The 20,924-nt window shown below is 49.0% G+C and overlaps 2 protein-coding genes and 2 long non-coding RNA genes across 6 annotated transcripts in view; 3 read left to right on the plus strand and 1 right to left on the minus strand.

Moving 5' to 3' along the window:
• GNAZ (G protein subunit alpha z) overlaps positions 1-2,047 on the plus strand; it is a 29,090-nt gene extending 27,043 nt beyond the window's left edge. Inside the window, exon 2 of the mRNA XM_029922307.1 lies at positions 955-2,047. Coding sequence (XP_029778167.1) covers positions 955-1,299 — 345 coding nt within the window. The 3' untranslated portion in view covers positions 1,300-2,047. The remainder of the gene's footprint in view (positions 1-954) is intronic.
• Positions 1-18,429, minus strand: part of RSPH14 (radial spoke head 14 homolog) — a 78,948-nt gene extending 60,519 nt beyond the window's left edge. For 2 of the 3 annotated variants that reach the window (XM_029922309.1, XM_029922310.1), the window contains exons 1-5: positions 18,325-18,429; positions 17,184-17,346; positions 15,002-15,259; positions 13,837-13,939; positions 10,423-10,541 (exon numbers count right to left, since the gene is read on the minus strand). In XM_029922309.1, the coding sequence (XP_029778169.1) occupies positions 10,423-10,541; positions 13,837-13,939; positions 15,002-15,200 (421 nt within the window). In that variant the 5' untranslated portion in view covers positions 15,201-15,259; positions 17,184-17,346; positions 18,325-18,429. The remainder of the gene's footprint in view (positions 1-10,422; positions 10,542-13,836; positions 13,940-15,001; positions 15,260-17,183; positions 17,347-18,324) is intronic. The other variant, XM_029922308.1, reaches the window with a different exon arrangement.
• Positions 11,313-18,574, plus strand: LOC115277898. Its single transcript, XR_003902568.1, has 3 exons — positions 11,313-11,392; positions 16,727-16,919; positions 17,980-18,574. It is a non-coding gene; the product is annotated as an uncharacterized LOC115277898 (long non-coding RNA).
• On the plus strand, positions 13,978-16,032 carry LOC115277899. Its single transcript, XR_003902569.1, has 3 exons — positions 13,978-14,002; positions 15,371-15,425; positions 16,012-16,032. It is a non-coding gene; the product is annotated as an uncharacterized LOC115277899 (long non-coding RNA).
• Positions 18,575-20,924: the final 2,350 nt, after the last annotated feature.

The raw sequence follows: 20,924 nt of genomic DNA on the forward strand, positions 1-20,924 counted from the left end.
CACATCATTGGTGATAAAATCTGGTCAGAAAGTCCTTAATTCCAAGACCCCAGATCTAAACCAGTTCCAGGCTTTGTTCGGACATTTGGCTTGTTTATTTTATTTTAAAACGAGGGGCAGCTTTCACCATAGTAACTCACCAGCCAAAATTTCTTAAAAGCCAAAATTGTCAGTTCTGTGTGGAAATGATGAGTGGTGAGTTTGGGAGTCAGGTGAATGCATGATGTTCCCTAAAAACTCAGTTACTACAACCTGTTTAAGGTCCTCAGAAAAAAGGGGGTAAATAAGGGCCAGTATCACACTCTGTGGTCACTGAGCCTCCTGGGCCTCTGTCCTCACGTGAATGTAATGGCCTGGCAGGGGCAGAGCGGCCCAAGCCTTCCCCAGCTCTCTGGACTGGAGCCTTGGGTTTTGGAAGTGCAGGCGGTCAGTTCACAGATCCAGCTGAGGACTGACGGTACATGTGGCAGGACAGAGGCTTAGAGGACTGGCCCAAGCCCGAGCGGGCCGGAACTGCCGGCTGGCCAGGAGGCTGCCGTGCTCACCTTGAGGGAGATAGCAATGGCAGCATGGGGGACTTGAGCCAGCACTGGACGGCAGGGGATAGAGCCCTTAATTGTGAGCTCAGAGTTGCCAGGTCCCTGCGGCTAAGGGAGGCCATGCAGCAGCCCCAAGCCACAGAAGAGGTGCCAGTGAAGCAGAAGCATCCCTTACTAACACATGTCAGGGCGTAGAGGGTGGTGCCAGCCATTGCAGGGCCTCCAGAGCCCATGGGAGGCAGGTGAAGACAGACTTGGCCTCTCAGAGGAAGACTTCCAACAGAAGGGTGATTTTTGCAGGGCCAGTGCTGGGCTGGGAGATCTTGCCAAGCGGGGCTTTCTCCCTGAGAGCTGTGGGTCTGGGGCCTTTCCTTCCTGCATTCCCTGGTTAACATCAGCATTTTCCTGCCTGCAGAGTCGAATGGCAGAGAGCCTGCGCCTTTTTGACTCCATCTGTAACAACAACTGGTTCATCAACACCTCACTCATCCTCTTCCTGAACAAGAAGGACCTGCTGGCGGAGAAGATCCGGCGCATCCCGCTCACCATCTGCTTCCCTGAGTACAAGGGCCAGAACACCTACGAGGAGGCCGCTGTCTACATCCAGCGGCAGTTCGAGGACCTGAACCGCAACAAGGAGACCAAGGAAATCTACTCCCACTTCACGTGCGCCACTGACACCAGTAACATCCAGTTTGTTTTCGACGCGGTGACAGACGTCATCATACAGAACAATCTCAAGTACATAGGTCTTTGCTGAGGAGCTGGGCGGGCCAGTTTGCCTGTGGCGAAACCCCCAGGATGTCACACCCCCAGTCGTGCTAGGGAGACCCAGCCTAGGGGCAGAAAATGGGGACCTGAAAAATGTCCCCACCCCACCCCGGCCCTCCACCTCCTTGGCCCCCACGTTTCCGCAAACATAAATATATATGGATAGATTGCTAGGTAGGTAGACACACACACACACATTGCACACACGCACACACACATATGCACACACAGTCTGGAGACAGCAAAGTTCCCCAAAGTGTTGAGGCCTCTTGAAGACTTAAGCAGTTGTTACCATGTTCACTATGAGTCCTTCCTGCCCCTTCACTTTGCCTTCCCGAGCCGGCCCCACTCTGCTTGGGGGTCCTTGCAGGACTAGAGGAGAGGGGGCTGGGTCATCTGGAGGAAGCCAGCTCTGCCCAAGCTTGGGACTGGGGACCTTGCTGCTGACCAGGAGGGAGGACCAGAGCAGGGTCCATGGGCCTTCCCTGCTGGCCACGCCTACCGCTGGCCTACTCTGCACCATGTTCGTTCATTCTGGAACCAGGGTGCAAGGCCAGACGACAGCACTAACCAGACCTCTGGCCACTCACAGCTCTTTTTAAACAGCTTCAAAATATGCAGCAAAAATCCACACAATAACATGAGTGGCACGATTTGTTTCAAACTAGGCCAGCTGGGTTCCAGCTTTTCTTCTACTAGTCTGTTTTATAAATCAAAACCTGATTTTTCTTCTCTGACATCCTTTTTTTTTTGGCCAAATCTCGTGGTGTTTCGCAGAAATATGGAAAATTTCAAATGCAGTTGAGTATTCTTTTTTAAAATGCAGATTTTCAAAACATATTTTTTTTTCAGGTGGTCTTTTTTGTGTCTGGCTTGCTGAGTGTAAAAGTTGTTATCTGGACGAGTCTGTCCCTCTGCTCCCGAGTGACACTGGGGCGGATGGCCGCCCGGTGGCAGCCTCGCGGGGCCGCGTTGTACATAAGCCTGTGCAGCGTCCTCTTGTTACTGGTGCGGTTTCTGCTTTGTTTTTATTTCAGAAAATAAATGTGATGTATTTAAAGAAGGTTCTTCACCTACGAGCGAATGAACAATAGCTAAATGTCTTTGGTATTTAAAGAGTAAATTATCCATTGGCTTTGCAAGTGGAGAAGGGGAAGCGAGAGATGGGGCCCTGGCCCCTGCACATCCTACACCTGAGACGGGCTGAGAGCAGCTACAGGTCCTGTGAAGGCTCAGCCAGCATTGTAGCCTGAGGGGGGCCCTGCTGGGACCTCGCACTCTGGCCCTTCATGTCCCAGGGCCTATGGCACCCGCCGCCATGGAAGGACCTTGTCCGAGGGCTGCATGTAAATATGAACCCCCGCTGTTGAGAAGGAAGGCACCGCCAGAGCCCTTGCCAAATCTTTTCTCTCAGCCACTGTTGGGTACCTGTATGTCCGAGGTCAGTGTGTGGAATCACAGCCAAGGACTTTAAGAGATGTACAGAGGGAAAGAGGAGCTGGTGATTGTATGAAAGTTAGAGATTGTCTACTTTAAGAAAATAAAATACCCTGAATGAGCTGAGCCTTGTCCTGACATGCTGTATGTGTGTGCGGCTGACATCTGGGAGGCTGCCCAGAGACACCCTCCATGCCCAGGTGCATTTTCTTTCCCCTAATCCACACATTGAGGTAGAGTCATTTTGAAGTCATTTGGAAACCAAGAGTGGGGAGGCCTGCCAGGCCCATGTGTCTGGAGGGGCTGAGTTCAGAGGTGAAAACAGCTCCAAGACCCCTGCCCAGCACTGGCCCAGGCTGCACCAATACCCACACCCATCACACGCTGAAGACACCTCTGCCAAAGTCAGACTCATCCCCACAGAGTGCACGAGGTAGAGAGCCTGGAGGGTGCTGACAATGGCCAACAGTGTAGGGGGGGTCCTGCAAGGTGTGGGAAGTAGGGATCCCCCAGGATCCCACCATTTGCTGACTCCGGCTTGTGTGGTTAGAGGCATCATCATGTGGTGGAAAGCACTAATCAGTGGTCAAGCAACTTTGTTCAGCGTGCACAGGCTCCTTACAGATTATTTCATCTCTACCATAGCAGGTTGTCAGCCGTGACCCATTTTGCAGAGGAAGAAAGGTGTCCAAGGTCACGGTCAGGGATTGGTGGAACAGAGAGGCAAGTGCCTCCCAAGCCTGGGGTTCTTATCTGGCTCTGCTCCCAGTCGTTCTGCACCCAGACAGACAGGATCCCATGGGGAGCCCAGAGCCACCCGCACCTCCTCCTCAAATCCAGGACCCACACAAAGTCCTAAATGAGGACCAGCAGGTGGAGAAGCACATGGATGCACACACGCAGATACACAGCGTGCAGACACATACAGATTGGGCTGTCTCCCTCCCCCACCCCAGGCCCTCGTGGGGATTCCCTTCACGCCTTCCCACATCACCAAACAGCAAAAACCCAAGGGGACTTTTGTATAAGAAGAAATAGCATGTGACTTAAAATCTTTGAGACTTATTTTACGCTTTTAACGCCAACTGTGAAAAGTGCAGTAATTTCACCATGAGCATCTTTTACCTAAAAATACACAGAACGAAAACAGGAGGATTCTGCCTTCTCTGCTGATGTGCACAGGGATGGGAGGTGGCTTCCCTGGGACAGTCCTCCCGGTTCCCAGAGCCCAGTCGGCAGGCTCTTCAGGGTCCAAGTCTCTGCTGCAATCTATCTGCATTGCTTTTTTTTTTTTAATTTACACGAACTGCCCCTCCCTGCCTCCTTTCATCAGCAACTCTGATAAGTATATTCTTCTCTTCCACAACATTTTGGAGACCATGCATTCAGTGAGGTTTTTTTTTTTCATTTTGTGTGTTGACTTTTTATTGAAGTATAATTGACATATAATCCTATTAGTTTCAAGTATACATCAAAAGGATTGAGGGTTTTTTTTTAATGTTTATTTTTGAGAGAGTGGGAGCAGGGGAGGTACGGAGAGAGAAAGGGACAGACGATCTGAAGCGGGCTCTGCACTGACAGCAGAGAGTCCCATGTGGGGCTCGAACTCATGAACTGCAAATTCATAACCTGAGCCAAAGTTGGATGCTCAATGGTCCAATGATTCAGCATTTTTATATATGCTATGAAATGATCCCCACAATAAGTCTCGTCACCGTCTGTCTGTGCTGGCTCTTCCTCTCATGGGCCTGCTATGTCCACCTCTTGCTCTGCTAATCATGCTGATTGCCTTTCTCCAACTTGAAGTCCAAGACTGTCTATCCCTCAGGCCCAGTCTGCTTGTTGCTCCACATCCCCTCCTTCCCACATAAAGTGCTCACCCAGGGCAAAGTGGGAAGGGGACCTGGCACAATCTGACCCACCTCCTTCCTCTACTATGCCCAAACAGTGCCAAGTATGGAGAAGGCACATGCTAAGCCAAAGGCCCAGGAAAGACCCACCAGTGGTGGCATCAGCCAGAGGTAAATGAGCTCTAGGGCCAGCGGCAGAGGGACCAGTGAGAGGAGGCCAGGGTCGACAGGAAGGTGATCCTAAGGGGAGAGTCTACCCTGTGCAGGAGGGCCTGGCCCAGTCCTGCCTTCTGCAGGTGGCTAGCCACAACCCAGGTCCCATCATGTGGCCAAAGACTCCCTCTCATAGGGCACACTGCCCTGCAGGCTCATGGGGTTTACCATCTTCTCCTGCATTTCTCTTGGTCATACAAGATGGTGCGACGGGTCAGTGACAATAACCCCAGCTCCCCTCAGTGATGACATACCACACGGCCCCAGGCTGAGCCCGATACACGCTCATCTGATTCTAGCCTCCTCTACTCTCAGGAAGCCGAGATTACTGATTCAATTTTATAGAGGAGAAAGCAGAGACCTGGAGGGGGAATGACTTCCTGGTGTCACACAGTATAACAAGTGACCCGACCAGCCCTGGGTCCCCAGGGGGCAGTGCTCCATCTGTCCACCTTCCCTGGAGCCCATACAAGGCCCTGGCCATCTAGGACAAACAGGCATGCTGGCTCAGGACAAGTGCTGGGGAGGGGTGCAGTGTACCATGAGGACAAGGGGGCCCCACCAACGCTGGATGGCACCCTGGGGGCTCACCTCACTAAGGTGAGCTGGGCAAGGGGCTTCAGTGCTGAGGTAGATCCAAGGCCAGGGGCCAGCTGGTACTGCCCAGTGCATGTACCAGAAGGACTTGACCTTCTTTGTGTAACAAGCTGTCCCACACCATGCTGGTGCCACAGCTGGGCCAGCAGCTCAGAGTCCAGTCCAGTCTCACAGGTGCACCCAGTCACCTTGGTCCCAGGACACCGTCAGACGGCGCAAGGGGCCTGGGCCATGGCCAGTGGGGCTGGGAGACATTTCTGGGGCCCTAGTGCTATTCAGGTTCATCCCAAAATCCAGTTACAAAAGAATCCTCAATTTCGGCATTAGAGTTCTCTCCTACAGAATGCCTGGCCACAAAGCAAGACCTATTTCTGTGTGTGGTTAGCAGAAACAAGGGAATAAATATTCCCCCAGAATCCCCAGTGATCACTTAGGGCCCAGCTGACAGGGAACATGGCCTGAAGGCTTCTACGTGACATTTGCCTCTCCAACCCTGATTTCTCCCTACCTGATTTGCACCCCCACCCCCCCACCAGCGGGATCTGAGGTGAGAGCCAGGCTCTGGCAGGCAGTCACTGATCCTATAGTACCCCCTGCTGGTTACTCTGGGAAACCACACCCTAGGCCAGATCTCACCAGGCACCAAGAACTCAGGGAAGACCTGCTTTCCCCCACAGATACCCAACACTACAAACAAAGCAACTGAGACACAGTGACTGGAACAGAGGAAGAGCCCAACTCATAATTATTGAATTAATGAAGGAAGGGAGGAAGTGAGTTGCGGCAAATAACTAACAAATGATCCTCTCAAATACAGCATAAAACCTAGGGGTGCCTGGGTGGCTCAGTCGGTTAAGCCTCTGACTTCGGCTCAGGTCAGATCTTGCGTTCGTGGGTTTGAGCCCAGCGTTGGGCTCTGTGCTGACTGCTAGCTCAGAGCCTGGAGCCTGCTTTCTGTTCTGTGTCTCCTCTCTCTGCCCCTCCCCCTCTCATGCTCTGTCTCTCTCTGTATCAAAAATAAATAAAACACTTAAAAAAATTTTTTTAAACCTAAACACCAATATTTGTTGGGTTTTTTTGGGGGGGGGGTTTGGTTTTTTGTTTTGTTTTGGGGTTTTTTGGGGTTTTTTTGTTTTTTTTTTTTGTACACAAATGTTCAGGACAGGTTTATTTGCAACACCAAAAGTGGGAGAAGGGGGTGGCATACTGCCGTAGAACCATACAGTGGAATGTTCCTTGACATAAGGAGCAAACAGCAACATAGACGAATCTCAAAAGCATTCTGCTGAAAGAAACAATTCACCAAAGAGTACGTAGTGTATGATGCCATTTTTATAATGTTTTAGAACAAAGAAAATTTATCAGTATCAATAGAAATCAGATCGATGGTTGCTGAGGTGGGCGCTGTAAACACCAATATTTGTTGAGTGCCAAGCACTCTGCCAGGTGCAGAGGGTGCCTTCTGGTATGGCAGTGGATAGAAAGCCTCCACTAATGACCACCAGGAGGAGAGCCGGCTGAGTCCTGACTGTCCCAGCAAGCCACACAGGCACACATACTCCCATGCTCATTAACGAAGCTGAGGCTCTGATAGGCTGTGCTACTGCCCAAGGCCACACCCTAAGAGTGTGACCACTGAAGTGGATGCATTCACCCAACCCGGTGAGGACACCACCTAGGACGCAGCCAGAAGCCACCCAGAAGCCACCGTGCTCAGAGTTCCCCCAGGCAGACCTCTTGCAGTGTCTGGCACACTGGGTGTCTTCCTCTCTCCCTCCAGCTACCCCCACCCACCACTGCTGCACATCCCTCACCAGAGTGTCCCAGGCCTCCCTTCTAGGCATGCCACAGACAATGAGTAGCAGCCAGGAGATCCTGTGACAGAAAGCTGAGGTTCGCCGCTGAGGCCCCCAGTGAAGCCTGTCAGAACCACAGGCTCCCCTACTCCTCGTAGCGGGCCAGTGACTGTGGGTTCCAGAACAACTTTGCAGGAAGGAGATAGGGGTGGGGCCCTTCCCACCAGAACACAGATCACCATAGAGCTTTCATAATCAAGACAGTGTAGGACTGGCAAGGGCTAGACAAGAAGACCTAGAAGCAAACAAAAATCCAGCTCAGGTACCTTCACCAGCTAAATGTAAAAAAGCAAAACTTTTATACTTTTAGAACAAAATAGGGCAGAATATCTTCACGAGCTCTTAAGCAGCACTAAACACGAACACACACACACACATGCAGACATATATATGTGCGCGCACACATGCGCACACACACACAAAACTGCTGGGCTAATGAATAAGCAAATAAACAGTAAAAAGCCATGCAAACAACCCAGGAAATGGTATTTGCAGTGTATGTGGCCAACAAAGGGTTGGAAACCAGGATAATGAAACATTCCTGCAAATCAATAAGAAATGGAAAAACAACTCAAGAGAACATGCTTAGGCTCCGGGGAGGCCCTGGGCAGGAGAGGGGACACAAGCTGCCCCAGGCAGAGGAAAGATGCTCCCTCTCTCAGTCACGGGGGACGGCAAAGCCACGCAGTGGTGAAATGGCACAGCACACCATCAGGTTGCCGTTGGGGATGTACGCCAAGCTCTCTCCCGGCTGGAGGAGGGTGGCCTGGGAAGCAATTGCAGTGTCTGGCCAAGCTGGAGGCCATGCATTCTCCCGCCCCCACAAGGATGCTTTCCTCCAGCAGGGGCCTGGAGGGACTCCAGGAAAATCTGAGCGGGAGTGCTCAGGATCATAAACAACCAGCATGCCCCGTCAGCCGAACAGGAGTACGCGTATGTTCAAACCCCAGAAGGGCACGCCATAGATAAAAAGAGGAAAACAGAGCCCATGACACAACATGGATAAATCTCGAAATGATAGCATTAGGTTCTTTAAGCAGCAAGGGGATATGTTCAGTAAGATCCATTTACATAGAGTTTTAAAGCATGCAAGGCAAGATCTCCAAATAACTATATCTATGGGAAAATATAAAGCAATACATTAGGGATATAGTCAGAAATTATTGGTGGCTTCAGGGAAGGCAGGAGAAAGGGTGCTGTGTGGGGAGGTGGGGACGTTCACAGGGTGCTTAGACTGCCATTACTTTTTTTTAAAACAAAGAATCTCAAGCAAATAGGAAATATGGCAGAATGTTAAGACTTAGCGAAGCTGTGACAGTACTTGATGTTTATCATTGTCTCTGTATTTCTCTGAATGCTTAAACAGGTCACAATCATTTAAGAGAGCTGGCTGGGAGCTCCATGCCTCACGGTGAGTTCCTCCATGGTGAGCACAGGGCATTTACTTAGTTCAGCCCTGAGCGTTGGAACTTCCTAGGCACCCCAGCATCCCAGTGGCCCTCAACCATGGCCTCAAGGGAGAACCAGTCGAGGTGCATTTGAGAAGACATGTGCGCACATTCCCAGAACCAGATTCTGTTGGCTTGGGCTAGGGCCAGGGATAAGCAGGTCTTTAAAAAAAAAAAAAAAAAAAAAAACTACCAGAAGATTCTGTTGTCTGGCCTAGCATGCCCAGCACAGCTGGAAGAAGGCGTGCCTCCCAAATGAGCAGCAATCCCAGGTCCGCAAGGGCTCTCTCTATTTGGTCCACCTCTCTGCACCTGATCCCATAGTCATCTCTCTCCGGGACCTCAACTCAGAGAGCGCTCACATATGGGCTTCGTGTCTATGGCATATTTCATGCAGGGTGAGGCACTACATGCTTGGCGAGCATCTTCTCACGTGCCCTCACTTCCAGTCTCCAAGGTGAGTAGTGTCGGCCTCACTTTAAGAGAAGAGGAAATAACTCATCCCGGGGCATGCAGGGAACCAGGGAAAGGGCAGAGGGAACCTAGGGCTGTCTCACTCGTGGGCTGCAATGGCTTTTTGCCCACCTTTAACTTAAGGTACCCCCTTTATGACCTTGATATCATGCCTCTTGGTCATTGCACCATGTGACAAGGCAATGTCATTCTGACACAAGATCTCAACCCTTGAGCTGCAGCGGGTGGGTGGCCATCACCCTGGACTCTGCATCTAATTAGCAGGAGCAGTCAGCTGAAGGGGACCTTGAGCCTAGCGGCAGAGTGGCCTTTGGGGCAGGCCTTCTTTAATCCTTCAACATGCTACAGCACTTCACAAAGGAGGACATTTACAGGGCTATAATCATCAGGGAAACACAAATTAAAACCAAAATGAGATACTACCACACACTCACCCACCAAAATAGCTAAAATAAAGAGCCAGGAAAGATCAAGTGTGGGTGAGGATAGAGAGCATGTGGAACTAACTCTAAGACACTGCTGGTGGGAGTGTAAATTGATATAACTATTTTAGAAAATGATTGGTAGTACCTTCTAAAGCTGAATAGAAACTTCCCCTATCCCTAGCAATTCCCCTCCTAGGTACGTCTCAAAAGAAATGCATCTATGCATCCACTGAAAGACACAACGATGTTTATAGACACTCTATTCTGGGTATCCAGACACTCGAAACGATTCAAATGTCCATCGGCAACAGAGCAGTTAAGTAAACTGTAGAATCGCATACTCATATAACATGAATACCATACTCCAGTGCAAATCAGCAGAAACCATATGTGGATCTCAGAAATAAAATGCTGAGCAAAAAGAAAGCTAGAGACAAGATATTTCAGCCTATATGTTTGTACTGACATAAAGTTTAAGAAAAGGCATAAATTAATCTATGGTCTTATGAACAGAAGATACTGTTCGTCTTTGGATGAGGGGTAATAATGGGTATGGAGCATGTGGGAAGTTTTCAGAGTGGGGGCCACACTGTACAAATTTCTTAATCTAGGTAGCGATTCAATGGCATGTCCGCTTAGTACAATTTAATAAAACCGTCATGTATGATTTGTGCCTTTTTGATATGTACGGTGGATCTTAATAAAAGCATAACTTTTTCAAAAACATGCTTTATACCGTGATCTGCAGCAGGGCACATGAGTGACCTGGAGTGGAGACCAAGGGGCTGCCTGAGTGCCCACTGAGCGCCTACCTGAAGGAAGCTGGGCCACATGCTTGAAAGCCAGGTGCAGGTTCTTCCGACAGTCTGACTGAGGGTCGTTCAGCAGGTAGGACAAGGCAAGGATGACATCATGCTCTAAAAAGCCCTCTCTGGTGAAGAGAAGTCAGGTTTAGACATAATCAAGACCATGCCCAGAGAGGATCCAATAAGAACCAAGAGGAAGTTGCCCATCTGCAACCCGGCCTGGAGCCTGAGCCTGTGCTGGTCAAGGCAGACCACATCTTTCTATTTTCCTGAGAGAGGAGACAGTCCAGAAGTGGACAATATATTACAGAATCCCTAGAGGCCAGGAGAGCAGTGTGGCTTGGGCGACAGTGGAAAGAACCACGTGCTGGAATCACGTAGCTCTGCCCCTTCCTTAGCTAGGACTCTGACCGCTCTTTGTGCCCCTTGATCCTTCCTTGCACTCTTGTGAATCTGCAAAATGATGAGGAAGCAGAGCCTCACAACTGACCCACCCTGATGGGGGCTCCGCCCACCAGGGCAGGCACCCCCTGACGCTTCAGGCTCCCAAAGCCCCGCTCCTCTTCTCCCAGATGAATTGTGAGCTTGCCAACAGCCAGATACTTGCCTCCAAACCAATGTATGCCTGTTATGCTTGTTGTTATAATTATATAAGTTAATTAGCTATTAGGTAAGCCAATTAGATTCGACAAGAGTTTTGTGGCTTTTTTCTAATTCCTTATGAAAACAAAGTTGATTGCTTCAGGAAGACTCAAAAGTGAGTCTCAAAAAAAAAAGTAAGATGATCGTAAAAGATTCTAGAAGATTTTTATATGCAGGTTACTCCATTAATGTCTGACTTCTCCACTCTATCTTAAGGAAACCAAAGCTGCAAATTAGATGATGTTACAGGTGTGGTTTAAGCAAAAGAGATGACAGGAAATGCCAACCAGTGGGCCCACACCCAAAAAGATGCCTGGGTGGCACACAAGGATTGGTGAGTGCCTAATTATTTGTGTTTGGGGTTAAAATGAACAGTTTAGGGGCCCCTGGGTGGCTTAGTTGGTGAAGTGCCTGACTCTTGATTTCGGCTCAGGTCATGATCTCACAGTTCCTGGGCTCGAGTCCCACATCGAGAATCCCTGCTTAGGATTCTCTCTCTCTCTCTCTCTCTTTCTCTCTCTCTCTCTCTCCTGCCTTCCCTCCCTCTCACCTCCCCCCACTTGCTCTCTCTCAAAATAAATAAACATTTAAATGAACGGTTTAAAGGGAATGCACATTTTCTTCACTTCCTGGCTTTGTAACCATTTCTTCTCATTAACCAGCTGCATCTGGTAGGGCTTCTGAAGTCACCTTTCCCAGGGCTGGGATCAGAAATGAGGGAGAACTCAGGGAGGCCCCTGCCCATTGCCTGGCACGCAGGAAGTGCCTGGCCGATTGTGCTCCTGCCGTGTTGGTCAGGACTTAGCCACGTGGTGGGTTCTGAGTCATTCTGGGACAAGAAAATCCTAGTGGGACACCCCGGTTGCTGGAGCCTTTTCTGACTACCCATCATGAGGTGACCTGGCCTCCTCAGTCAGTGCCTGACCACCCTCCACGTCACTCCTGCCCCACTCACCAGCAAGCAAGCAAGAGGCAGGGAGGGAGACCTAGGGCTCCCAGGAGGCTCTCCTGTTTGTGAGCTGTCACATGAACTCCTCAGGGTGACAAGATGTCACCTCGGGCCGCCACCTTTCTCCCCTCTTCCCGTTGCTACTTGTGTGGGTACGAGGCAGGAGGGTTTTACATGAGCAGGCACTTAGAGCTTGATGGGCTCCACAAGCTACTGGCTCCAAGTTATAAGATCACCACTGAACTCAGGAAGACTTCCCAGATCAGCCTCAGTTATCTTTGGCCCTTTGCATTCTCTGTCCATTGTGGGGTGATGGAGTGGGCCAGGGTGTTAGAATCCTGGTCACTTGGTTCTCCTCCCCGTGCCTGGAGGTGGGCAGTGTGAAGGATAGCAGACGCTGAAGGAGTGTGCGGGCTAGGCCACAGCAGGTCCTTGATTGGTGACAGTTTCTTCACTGTGTGTACCCCCACCACCACCCTAATGTGGCCACATCCAGGAATCCCACACAACCTCCACGCCCTCCTACTGCCACTAACAAACCTACAGGCACCCTCACTATGTTCACAGTTGCCTTGTCCTTGCCTTGTCCTTGCCCAGGCTCCAATCACCTATCCTCAGAGCATCTGTCAGCCCTTTTTAGGGACTACTACCTAGTGTTCGCCGCAGGTCCAGAAAGAGAACAAAGGAGCAGGAAGAATGAGAGGTGCTTCACGAGCCTCTGAGTATTTAAGCACTTTATCTGTCTCAAATAAGCACAGCGAGACTCCACCAAGGTCACAGCAGGAAAGTTTGGGGTCTCGATACCAGGGCTCCGGCCCCCTACATACACTCCTGTGTCCCCCATACCCATTGGCCCTTCTTGGTGAAAAGTGTATGAATTGGGGCTCTCACTGTGGCACCACGTCCTCATATGTACCCCATTTGTTCATAGTGACCTGTTGGGCCAGGGCTACACATGGATCATGCTAATCACGTCCCCTTTTGGGGACCTGATATTAGAACCCAGAGGTCAGGGCGACTGAGAGACTGAGGCCACCATCTGGAGATGGCCCTGAGCAAGTGGGTATGTGGGTTCAAAGAGACTATCTGCAGGGAGAAGGAGGCAGCAGCCCCCAAAGAGAGGAGCACACGGCCGCCACCCAGGCCAACGTGAGGCAGATGTTTCTGGGCTGAACATTTTACATGCACGACCTCATTTTACTCCCTGCCCCAACAAGCAGGTGCAGATGAGGACAGGGAGGCACAGAGAGCTTGGGGGGAGGCAGGAGTGAGCAACAGTGAGTTCTGTGAGATGCCCTGACATCCCTGAGAGGATGCATCTGTTGTTTACATCAAAGAAGCCTGGAGACACTGAGCACCCTGCCCCTCTTTTCCTTCTCTCTAGGCATGTGCACCCTGGGCATCAGTCCCTGGGCAGGACCTGAGGGCTGTTTGTGATTCTTGGTTCTGGGTTTTTTTCTTTTTTCTTTTTTGAGAGAGAGAGAGAGAAGAGGAGAGGGGAGGGGCAGAGGGAGAAAGAATCTTATGCAGGCTCCATGCCCAGCACAGAGTGATGTGGGGCTCAATCTCACAACCACGAGATCATGACCTGAGCCGATGCTTAACTGACTGAGCCACCCAGGTGACTCTCGGTTTTGTTTTCAATACCAGGTAAACCTAGTGATCCCAGGTGAAGAGGGTGAGCTGAACTGATATGGAAAAGCATCCCCACCCTCCCTCCCCCTCATACACACATAAACTGGTAGACCAAAATTTAGAGCTCAAGATCATCTAAGAGCATGCGATGTGGCTCCAAAGCATGACATTGGTTTCCAGAGACAGCTGCCCACCTGCCCACGTTATGGGTCGTCATGATGTAGAGCACCTCGGTGGTCTTTATCCGCACCATGTCATTGCTATCCTTCAGCAAAGCTTTCAGGCTCTCCAGGCAGCCTGCAAGGCACAAAAACCTTTGAGTTACCATCCTCAGAAATCAACGAACCTAGAAGTCAATAGGTGAGCCAATGTTGGGCAGCAAGAGATGACCAGAGGCTCTGCTGCTTTGGGGCCTGGGGGAATCATACCAGTCACAAAATATTTCAGAGTCACCAAAGGGGTCTCTGTGTGTGTGCTAGAAAGGTTCACATCAGAGGGTCATTTTATCTAATGCCCTGCACACTTCTGACCAATGCCTCCTCTCACAGCCCACTTCAGGATTAAGAAAATGGCTTTTGCCTTTAGAGAGACCGAGGGGTCAAATTCTCATCCCTGTCCCAAAGTAGGCCTACCTGAGAATAGGTGACACCTAGGGATGCCGGGTTGAGCAAATAAAATCCTGCTTTGTCTATTTGTCTGGCAACCCTAGCCTCATTCCCCTCCTCTGAGCCTCTGATTTTCATCTGTTGGTTTTCTGAGCTTCCCTCCCGAGGCAGGTGCTACTAGGATTAAGATAACACAGGCACTGCCCTGGGGTGGTGCTGGCCCAGGGCCAGGCTCATTAAATAGCAACCCTTATTGTTGAAGCTCCACCCAGTGTCCTGGCCCCTGGTTCTAGGAACCACAGCCAAACCTGGAATTAACTAGCCCATCCACGAAGGCTGGAGGGAAAAGAATCAGTTCATCCATCGTGTGCCTGATCTGGGAAAGAAGTGACCATGCCATGAAAGTCACCTCAAGTCTTATTTTGATAATTAGAAGAGCAGGACACAAGGGACATATAGCTCCCAGATATATGTGTGGTTTTCATAAGGTGTGTGTCTATCTTTTGTGACAGCTGTGTGAATGAGATACATAAACAGAGCTATTTTGGTGGATTTGTGGCCACCTGGTTGAGCCATAACAGAGGGGGCTGATTTGTGGTTCTGGGTGGGACACTGGTGGGGTCTGGACAAGGACTGACTGACCAGCGCGGAGGGATGCAGTGAAGGGGCCAGGTCGCCTCAGCCCCTCCCGCCTCGAGCTACTGTCTGTCCATCCAGACTCTAGTCGTGGTTACCTGGGCTGTGACATTCTCACCTATGTCAATGGCCGTGTAGACATGCTCAGGGTCATGCATAAGGTCGCACAAAGCCATGAGAGCTTTCTGCCTCGTCAGCAGGTCCTCTGACTGCAGCTCCTGGTTCAGCTTGGGCAGGGCCCGACAGCCATAGGCAATGGCAGCCTGGGTGGGGTTGATGTCGGGGGGCAGGCACATGGAGATCCGGGCATGGGCCATCTTTCCACACCTGCAGAGGGCAACCCTCTAGCTTTCAAAACAAAGCTCTGCAGAAACCACTGATTAAGAGAATCCAAAAAGTTGTTATTACTACTGTGTTTGAGAAGCTACTCATTTGATCCTCAAAACTGTAAGGACAGCCAGTGGATACTTTTACTTCCACTATTCAGATGAGCAAACTGAGGCTGAGAACAATCAAGGAATCTGCTCCGGGTCACAGTGAAGGTAAATCTAGCCCAAATTGCAAACTCCAGAGTTCTCCCATGCGTAATGACTTCACAGGCTGGGGACTGTAAAGGTACCACAGGCACAAAACGAACCAGAAGAGCAAACACTAATATGGTCACCACATGTGGTACTTATCTTATGCCAGCAGTACCTAGTATCTAACTCAACTACTCCAGAAGGAGAGGACTTGTGTTATCCCAATGTTACAAAGGAAGTAGTTGAGGCTTAAGGGTAGGAGTTTGCTTCAGGCCATGGAACTGATAAGGCCAAATGTTCAAATCCAGGTCTACCTCATTCATCCATCAGGCCCATATCCAGATGCTCCTGACACATCCACAAAAAAGGAACTGAGATTTAAGTGTGATTTATTTCTATTACACCCATACACACTATAGGCGACTATAGCACGGTGGCTCAGTACAGCTGAGCCTTGAACAACACAAGTTTGAAATGCACCCATAAACTGACACATGGATTTTTTACAATACAGTACTTTTTTTTACATAATATACTTTTGCGTAAATACTTTTTTACATAAATACTTAATATATTTTCTCTCCCTCATGCTTCCTTTTTTTTTTAGTTTATTTATTTTGAAAGAGAGAGAGCACACGCCTGCGCACACAAGTAGGGGAGAGGCTGAGAGAGAGAGAGAGAGAGACAGAGAATCCCAAGCAGACTCCTCATTGTCAGTGTGGAACCCAAAATGGGGCTGGAACTCACCAACTATGAGATTATGACCTAAGCTGAGATCGAGTAGGATGCCTACTCGACTGAGCTACCCAGGTGCCCCTACGCTTTTCTTTTTTAAAAAATGTTTATTTATTTTGAGACTGAGAAAGAGTGGGGGAGGGGCAGAGGGAGAGAGAGAATTCCAAGTAGGCTCCACACTGCAGAGCCCAACCTGGGGGCTCAATCATGAGATCATGATCTGAGCAGAAATCAAGAGCCAGATGCTTAACGAAATGAGCCACCCAGTGCCCCCCTTATGCTTTTCTTAGTGACTTTTTTCTTTTCCTCCAACTTCCTTTACTGTAAGAATATAATATATAATAAATATAACATATATGTTAATTAACTGTTTATGTTATTGGTAAGGCTTCTGGTCAACAATGGGCATACCAGTAGTTAAGGAGTGAATCAGAAGTAATACGTGGATTTTCAACTGTGAGGGAAGGGTAGTGTTGGCACTCCTAACCCCTAGGTAGTTCAAGGGTTCAACTGTAGTAAAGAACAGGCTCCAGACTTAGGCTGTGGGTGGCCTTTGACAAGTTACTTCTGTCTGTGTCTTTCTACAGCTGCAAAAGAGAGGCGATAATAGCACCTCCTTCCCTCCCTCCTGGAATTGTCATATGAGCTGCTACTCATGAGCCTGGCACACCAGGCTCCGGATATGTCCTCTGTGGTTACTCTTACAGTGATGGTGTTTACTGCGATTAGTCGCAGTGACAGTCCCAACCCTGCAGGAATGGTCAACTGCAGTAAAAAGAGGTGAGCCAGACTCTTACTCTAGGCACCAAATGACCAGGGAAAGAGGCTAGGGGCCTAGCGGGGAGGGACGCGGCCATTTCTGGACTCCCCTTGCCGGGAAGAGTGAGTGGGTGCTGGGGACAGGGACCTGCCCTCCTCTAAGGACCAAGGGTTAGAGAGTCCAACCAGATCAGAGAGCCCTGGGATAAGAGGACGCAAGCCCAGTGTGAACCCGACTGAATGGGTTTGGGGACCCCCTGTTCCCTTTGGCGGCCGCTGGCTCACCTGCTGCACCTGCCTCAGCGCGTGATCCCGGAAGTGTACGCAGTCGCCAGGCGACCAGGTTGCCAGGCTACCCCCGTGGCGTCCTCAGTGCCCGCTGCGCAGGCGCAAACGGGCCGGGCTGGGACCAGCGGTGAAGTGCGAACAAAGATACTTTACAGGGTTACTGTGAAGAACAAAGGCGGCTCAGCTTTGTTCATGGTACAAAGAGGAAAAGAAGGGAAAGGAAGTGATTGTACGCTCTGAAATGATCATTGCATGCCTTTAATTCTCAGAGCAAACTCGTCAAGTGATAACTCCCGGTTTTTAGACAGAAACGTCAGAGAGGTTCAGTACCTTCCTTCAGATCACACAGGCCTGATCCTGGGACTGTCTAGCCCTGGCCCATGTCCCTTGATATTCTTTCTGACTATCTGATAATGACACAGACCGGCTCCTGCAGCGGACACAACACATTGCTGGCTGGAGTAATTGTTCCTGAAAGCAAGCCAGACCCAGCCATCACCTGCATAAAACCCTCCTGTGGCTCCCCACTGGTCTCAGGACAGATTCCAAACTGCTAGCCTGCCACTTAAGGCCCAGGGTCACGGACTCCTTCAGTCATGCTGGATTCTAATTTCCCAAATGAGCTACTTGTAACACTGACCACCTCTTTGTCCTTCAGGACACAGCTTGGTGTACACTTCCTCCATGAAGCCTATCCTCTCCCCAATTCCATGTTAGAAAATGTTCCCACAGCTTAATTATCCCATTGGCAAACTTTCTCCTCTAATTATTTATTTCTCTGTTTCCTCCTCAGACTCCAACTTCCGTCAGAGTGGTGACCAAGTCAGTCCTGTTTATTTGTCTTTCCAGTGCCAGGAATATACTAGAAGGCTTTCAGTAAATGTAGAATAAATGGTTAATGGGCTTGAATCAAGATTTATAATCTACAAAGCACCTTTGCCATCTTGTGTGATCCTCACCATGAACCCATGAAGTAGACAGTCAGGTCCATTTTATAGCTGAGTAAACTGAGGCATAGGAGAAAGTAGAGCAACTCATGTAAGTCCACCCCTAAGCTTGAGTCTTCAGCACTGAAATTTAACAAAGGCACCAAGCATCAGCCTCCAGCACATCTAGCTTTGAAATGAAGATAACTAACCTAGATCTGTTGTTCCAAGGATCCCATATGGTGATGTGGAGGTCTGCCCCCTTCTACTGTCCTTCCAAGGACCCTAGTCATGAAAGATCTCTCTAAGCCAGAGCCTCTTAGCTATTTTAGGAAGGTGGTGTAGAGAGCATCTGGCCAGGAGTTCAGGAAATCTAGGTTCCAATTCTAGTTCTAACCCACTAGGCAAATTCTTTTGATTTTGTGAGCCTTAGGTTCCTTATCTGGGAAACCAAGGAGCTGAATCAAGTAGATTCTCAAAGCTGGGAACCCTAGGCCTCCCAGAATCTGGTTACGAAGTCTTTTTTTTTTTTAAAGACTTTTTAAAAAATGTTTATTCATTTCTGAGAGAGAGAGAGAGAGAGAGAGAGAGAGAGAGAGAGAGAGAAAGAGAGCGTGAGTGGGGGAGGGGTAGAGAAACAAAGAGAGAGACACAGAATCAGAAGTAGGTTCCAGGCTCTGAGCTGTCAGCACAGAGCCCCACATGGTGCTCGATCTCATGAACTATGAGATTATGACGTGAGCCACCCAGGCAACCCAGCAGTCTTTTTTTTTTTTAATTATCCTTGTATTTTAGTATTTTTCAATCCCCTTTGTGTTATGTTTTAAAAGATACATGTAACATTACATGTAATATATATGTTCATTTATGAAACATAAAAATATAATAACCACCTGTGAATTCACCACCAGAACATTATCAATGCCTGCATCCTCTTCCCCTATCACATACCCCATCCGCCTCTCCAAAGCTAACTACTCTCTCATTTTGTGATTACACAGTCTTACAAGTGCCTCTGGAGGCCACCTAGCCCACATGCTTCACTCTTCAAACAGAACTAGCTTATAGGAGCTCAGTGACTCAGGTCAGCTTATAAACAGCCATTAATTACAGAAATTAATTATAAAATGAGTTCAGAAGCCAGGCATATGATATTCAGGCATCATTAGATTCAGAACTACACAGATTAAGGTCAATAAATGGTAAGCCGCTGCAGGGGGCTGGACTCCAATTAAATGCCAATGCTACAGCAAGAGTTCTTATCCCCTGATTGCAGAGAGGAGGAGGTGTCTGGGGAAAGACTTGAAGGAAGGAAGCACACCCAAATAATCAAGGCTGACTTTTCAGGGCCAGAGATGGGGGACCTTATTATTCTTTGTGCTCCAAATTGTTTATTTTTATTTGAGTAACTTATTGAATAGGCAATATATGCACATAGAGGAAAATCTAGAAAGTATGACAGTAAAATGTCTCCTTCCTCAGCCCCTAGCCAACAGGTTGTCTTCACCTGTAGCAACCTCTGGTAGGTTTCCAGAGCTAAGCTAAACTTGTACAAGTAAATATGATTCAAACAGTGTTCTCTGCCTTCTTTTTTTTTTAATTTAATATTCATTCACTCACTTAACATTCACTAAATGTCTGCTCTGTCCAGGCACTGTTTAGTCAATGCAATACATGGATGAAATAAACACAAACACCCCTGCTTTCACTGCTGCCAGTGGGGGGAGATAGACAATCGACATAAATAATAAGTTATATAGTATGTTAGAAAACAGTAAGTGCCTGGGAGAAACAGAGTGGAATTAAGGGATTGGGAGAATGCTGCAGTGTAAATAGGCTGCTTTGGGAAGGTCTCATTTACAGGTGTTGAAGAAGCTGAAGGAGGGGAGCAATGTGAATATCCGGGGAAAGAACATTCCAGACCTAGGGAACAGCCAGTGTGCAAACACCCCAGTGCCTGGTGTGTTGCATGAACAAAAAGCCCAGTGGAGCCTGTGTGGGATGGGGGAATGAAGAGTAAGCAGAAGATAAGAGACGAAGGGCTCCTGGTGCCTCAGTTGGTTAAGCACATGACTCTTGATTTTGGCTCCTATCATGATCTCAGGGTCTTGGGATCAAGCCTCACATTGAGCTCCGAGTGGAGCTTCCTCAAAATTCTCTCTCTCTCTCTCTCTCCCATGTGTTCTCTCTCTATAAAATAAAAAAATTAATTAAAAAATTTTTAAATAAAAATTATTTTATTTAAAAATTTTTTAACGTTTATTTATTTTTGAGAGAGAAAGAGAAAGCACGAGCAAGGGAGGGGCAGGGAGAGAGACACACACAGAATCCCAAGTAGGCTCCAGCCTCTGAGGCGTCAGCACAGAGCCCCACATGGGGCTCAAACCCATGAACGTGAGATCATGACCTGAAGTCAGACGCTTAACTGACTGAGCCACCCAGGTAGGCCTAAAATAAAATGAAGAAGGAGGAGAAGGAGAAGGAGGAGGAGGAAGAGGAGGAGGAGGAGGAGGAGGAGGAGGAGGAGAAGGAGAAAGAGAAGGAGAAGAAGAAAAGAGAGAGAGAGGAAATAAGGCCAGAGCAAATTACGTGAAACATCTTGGGCCATTGTAAAGACTTTATTACTCTGAGATGAGGAGGCATTGGAAGATTGCCATGATCTGATCTGTTTTAACAGCAGGATTCCTGGGGCTGCTGAACTGGGGATAGGACAGGGGCAAGGGTGAAGGCAAAGCGACCAGCTGCAGGGAGAGAAGATGATGGCTTGAACTAGAAGATGATGGCAATACTAGTGGAAGTGCAAGAGAGGAAG

This window comes from Suricata suricatta, chromosome 14 (assembly GCF_006229205.1).
Source record: "Suricata suricatta isolate VVHF042 chromosome 14, meerkat_22Aug2017_6uvM2_HiC, whole genome shotgun sequence".
NCBI lineage: Eukaryota > Metazoa > Chordata > Mammalia > Carnivora > Herpestidae > Suricata > Suricata suricatta.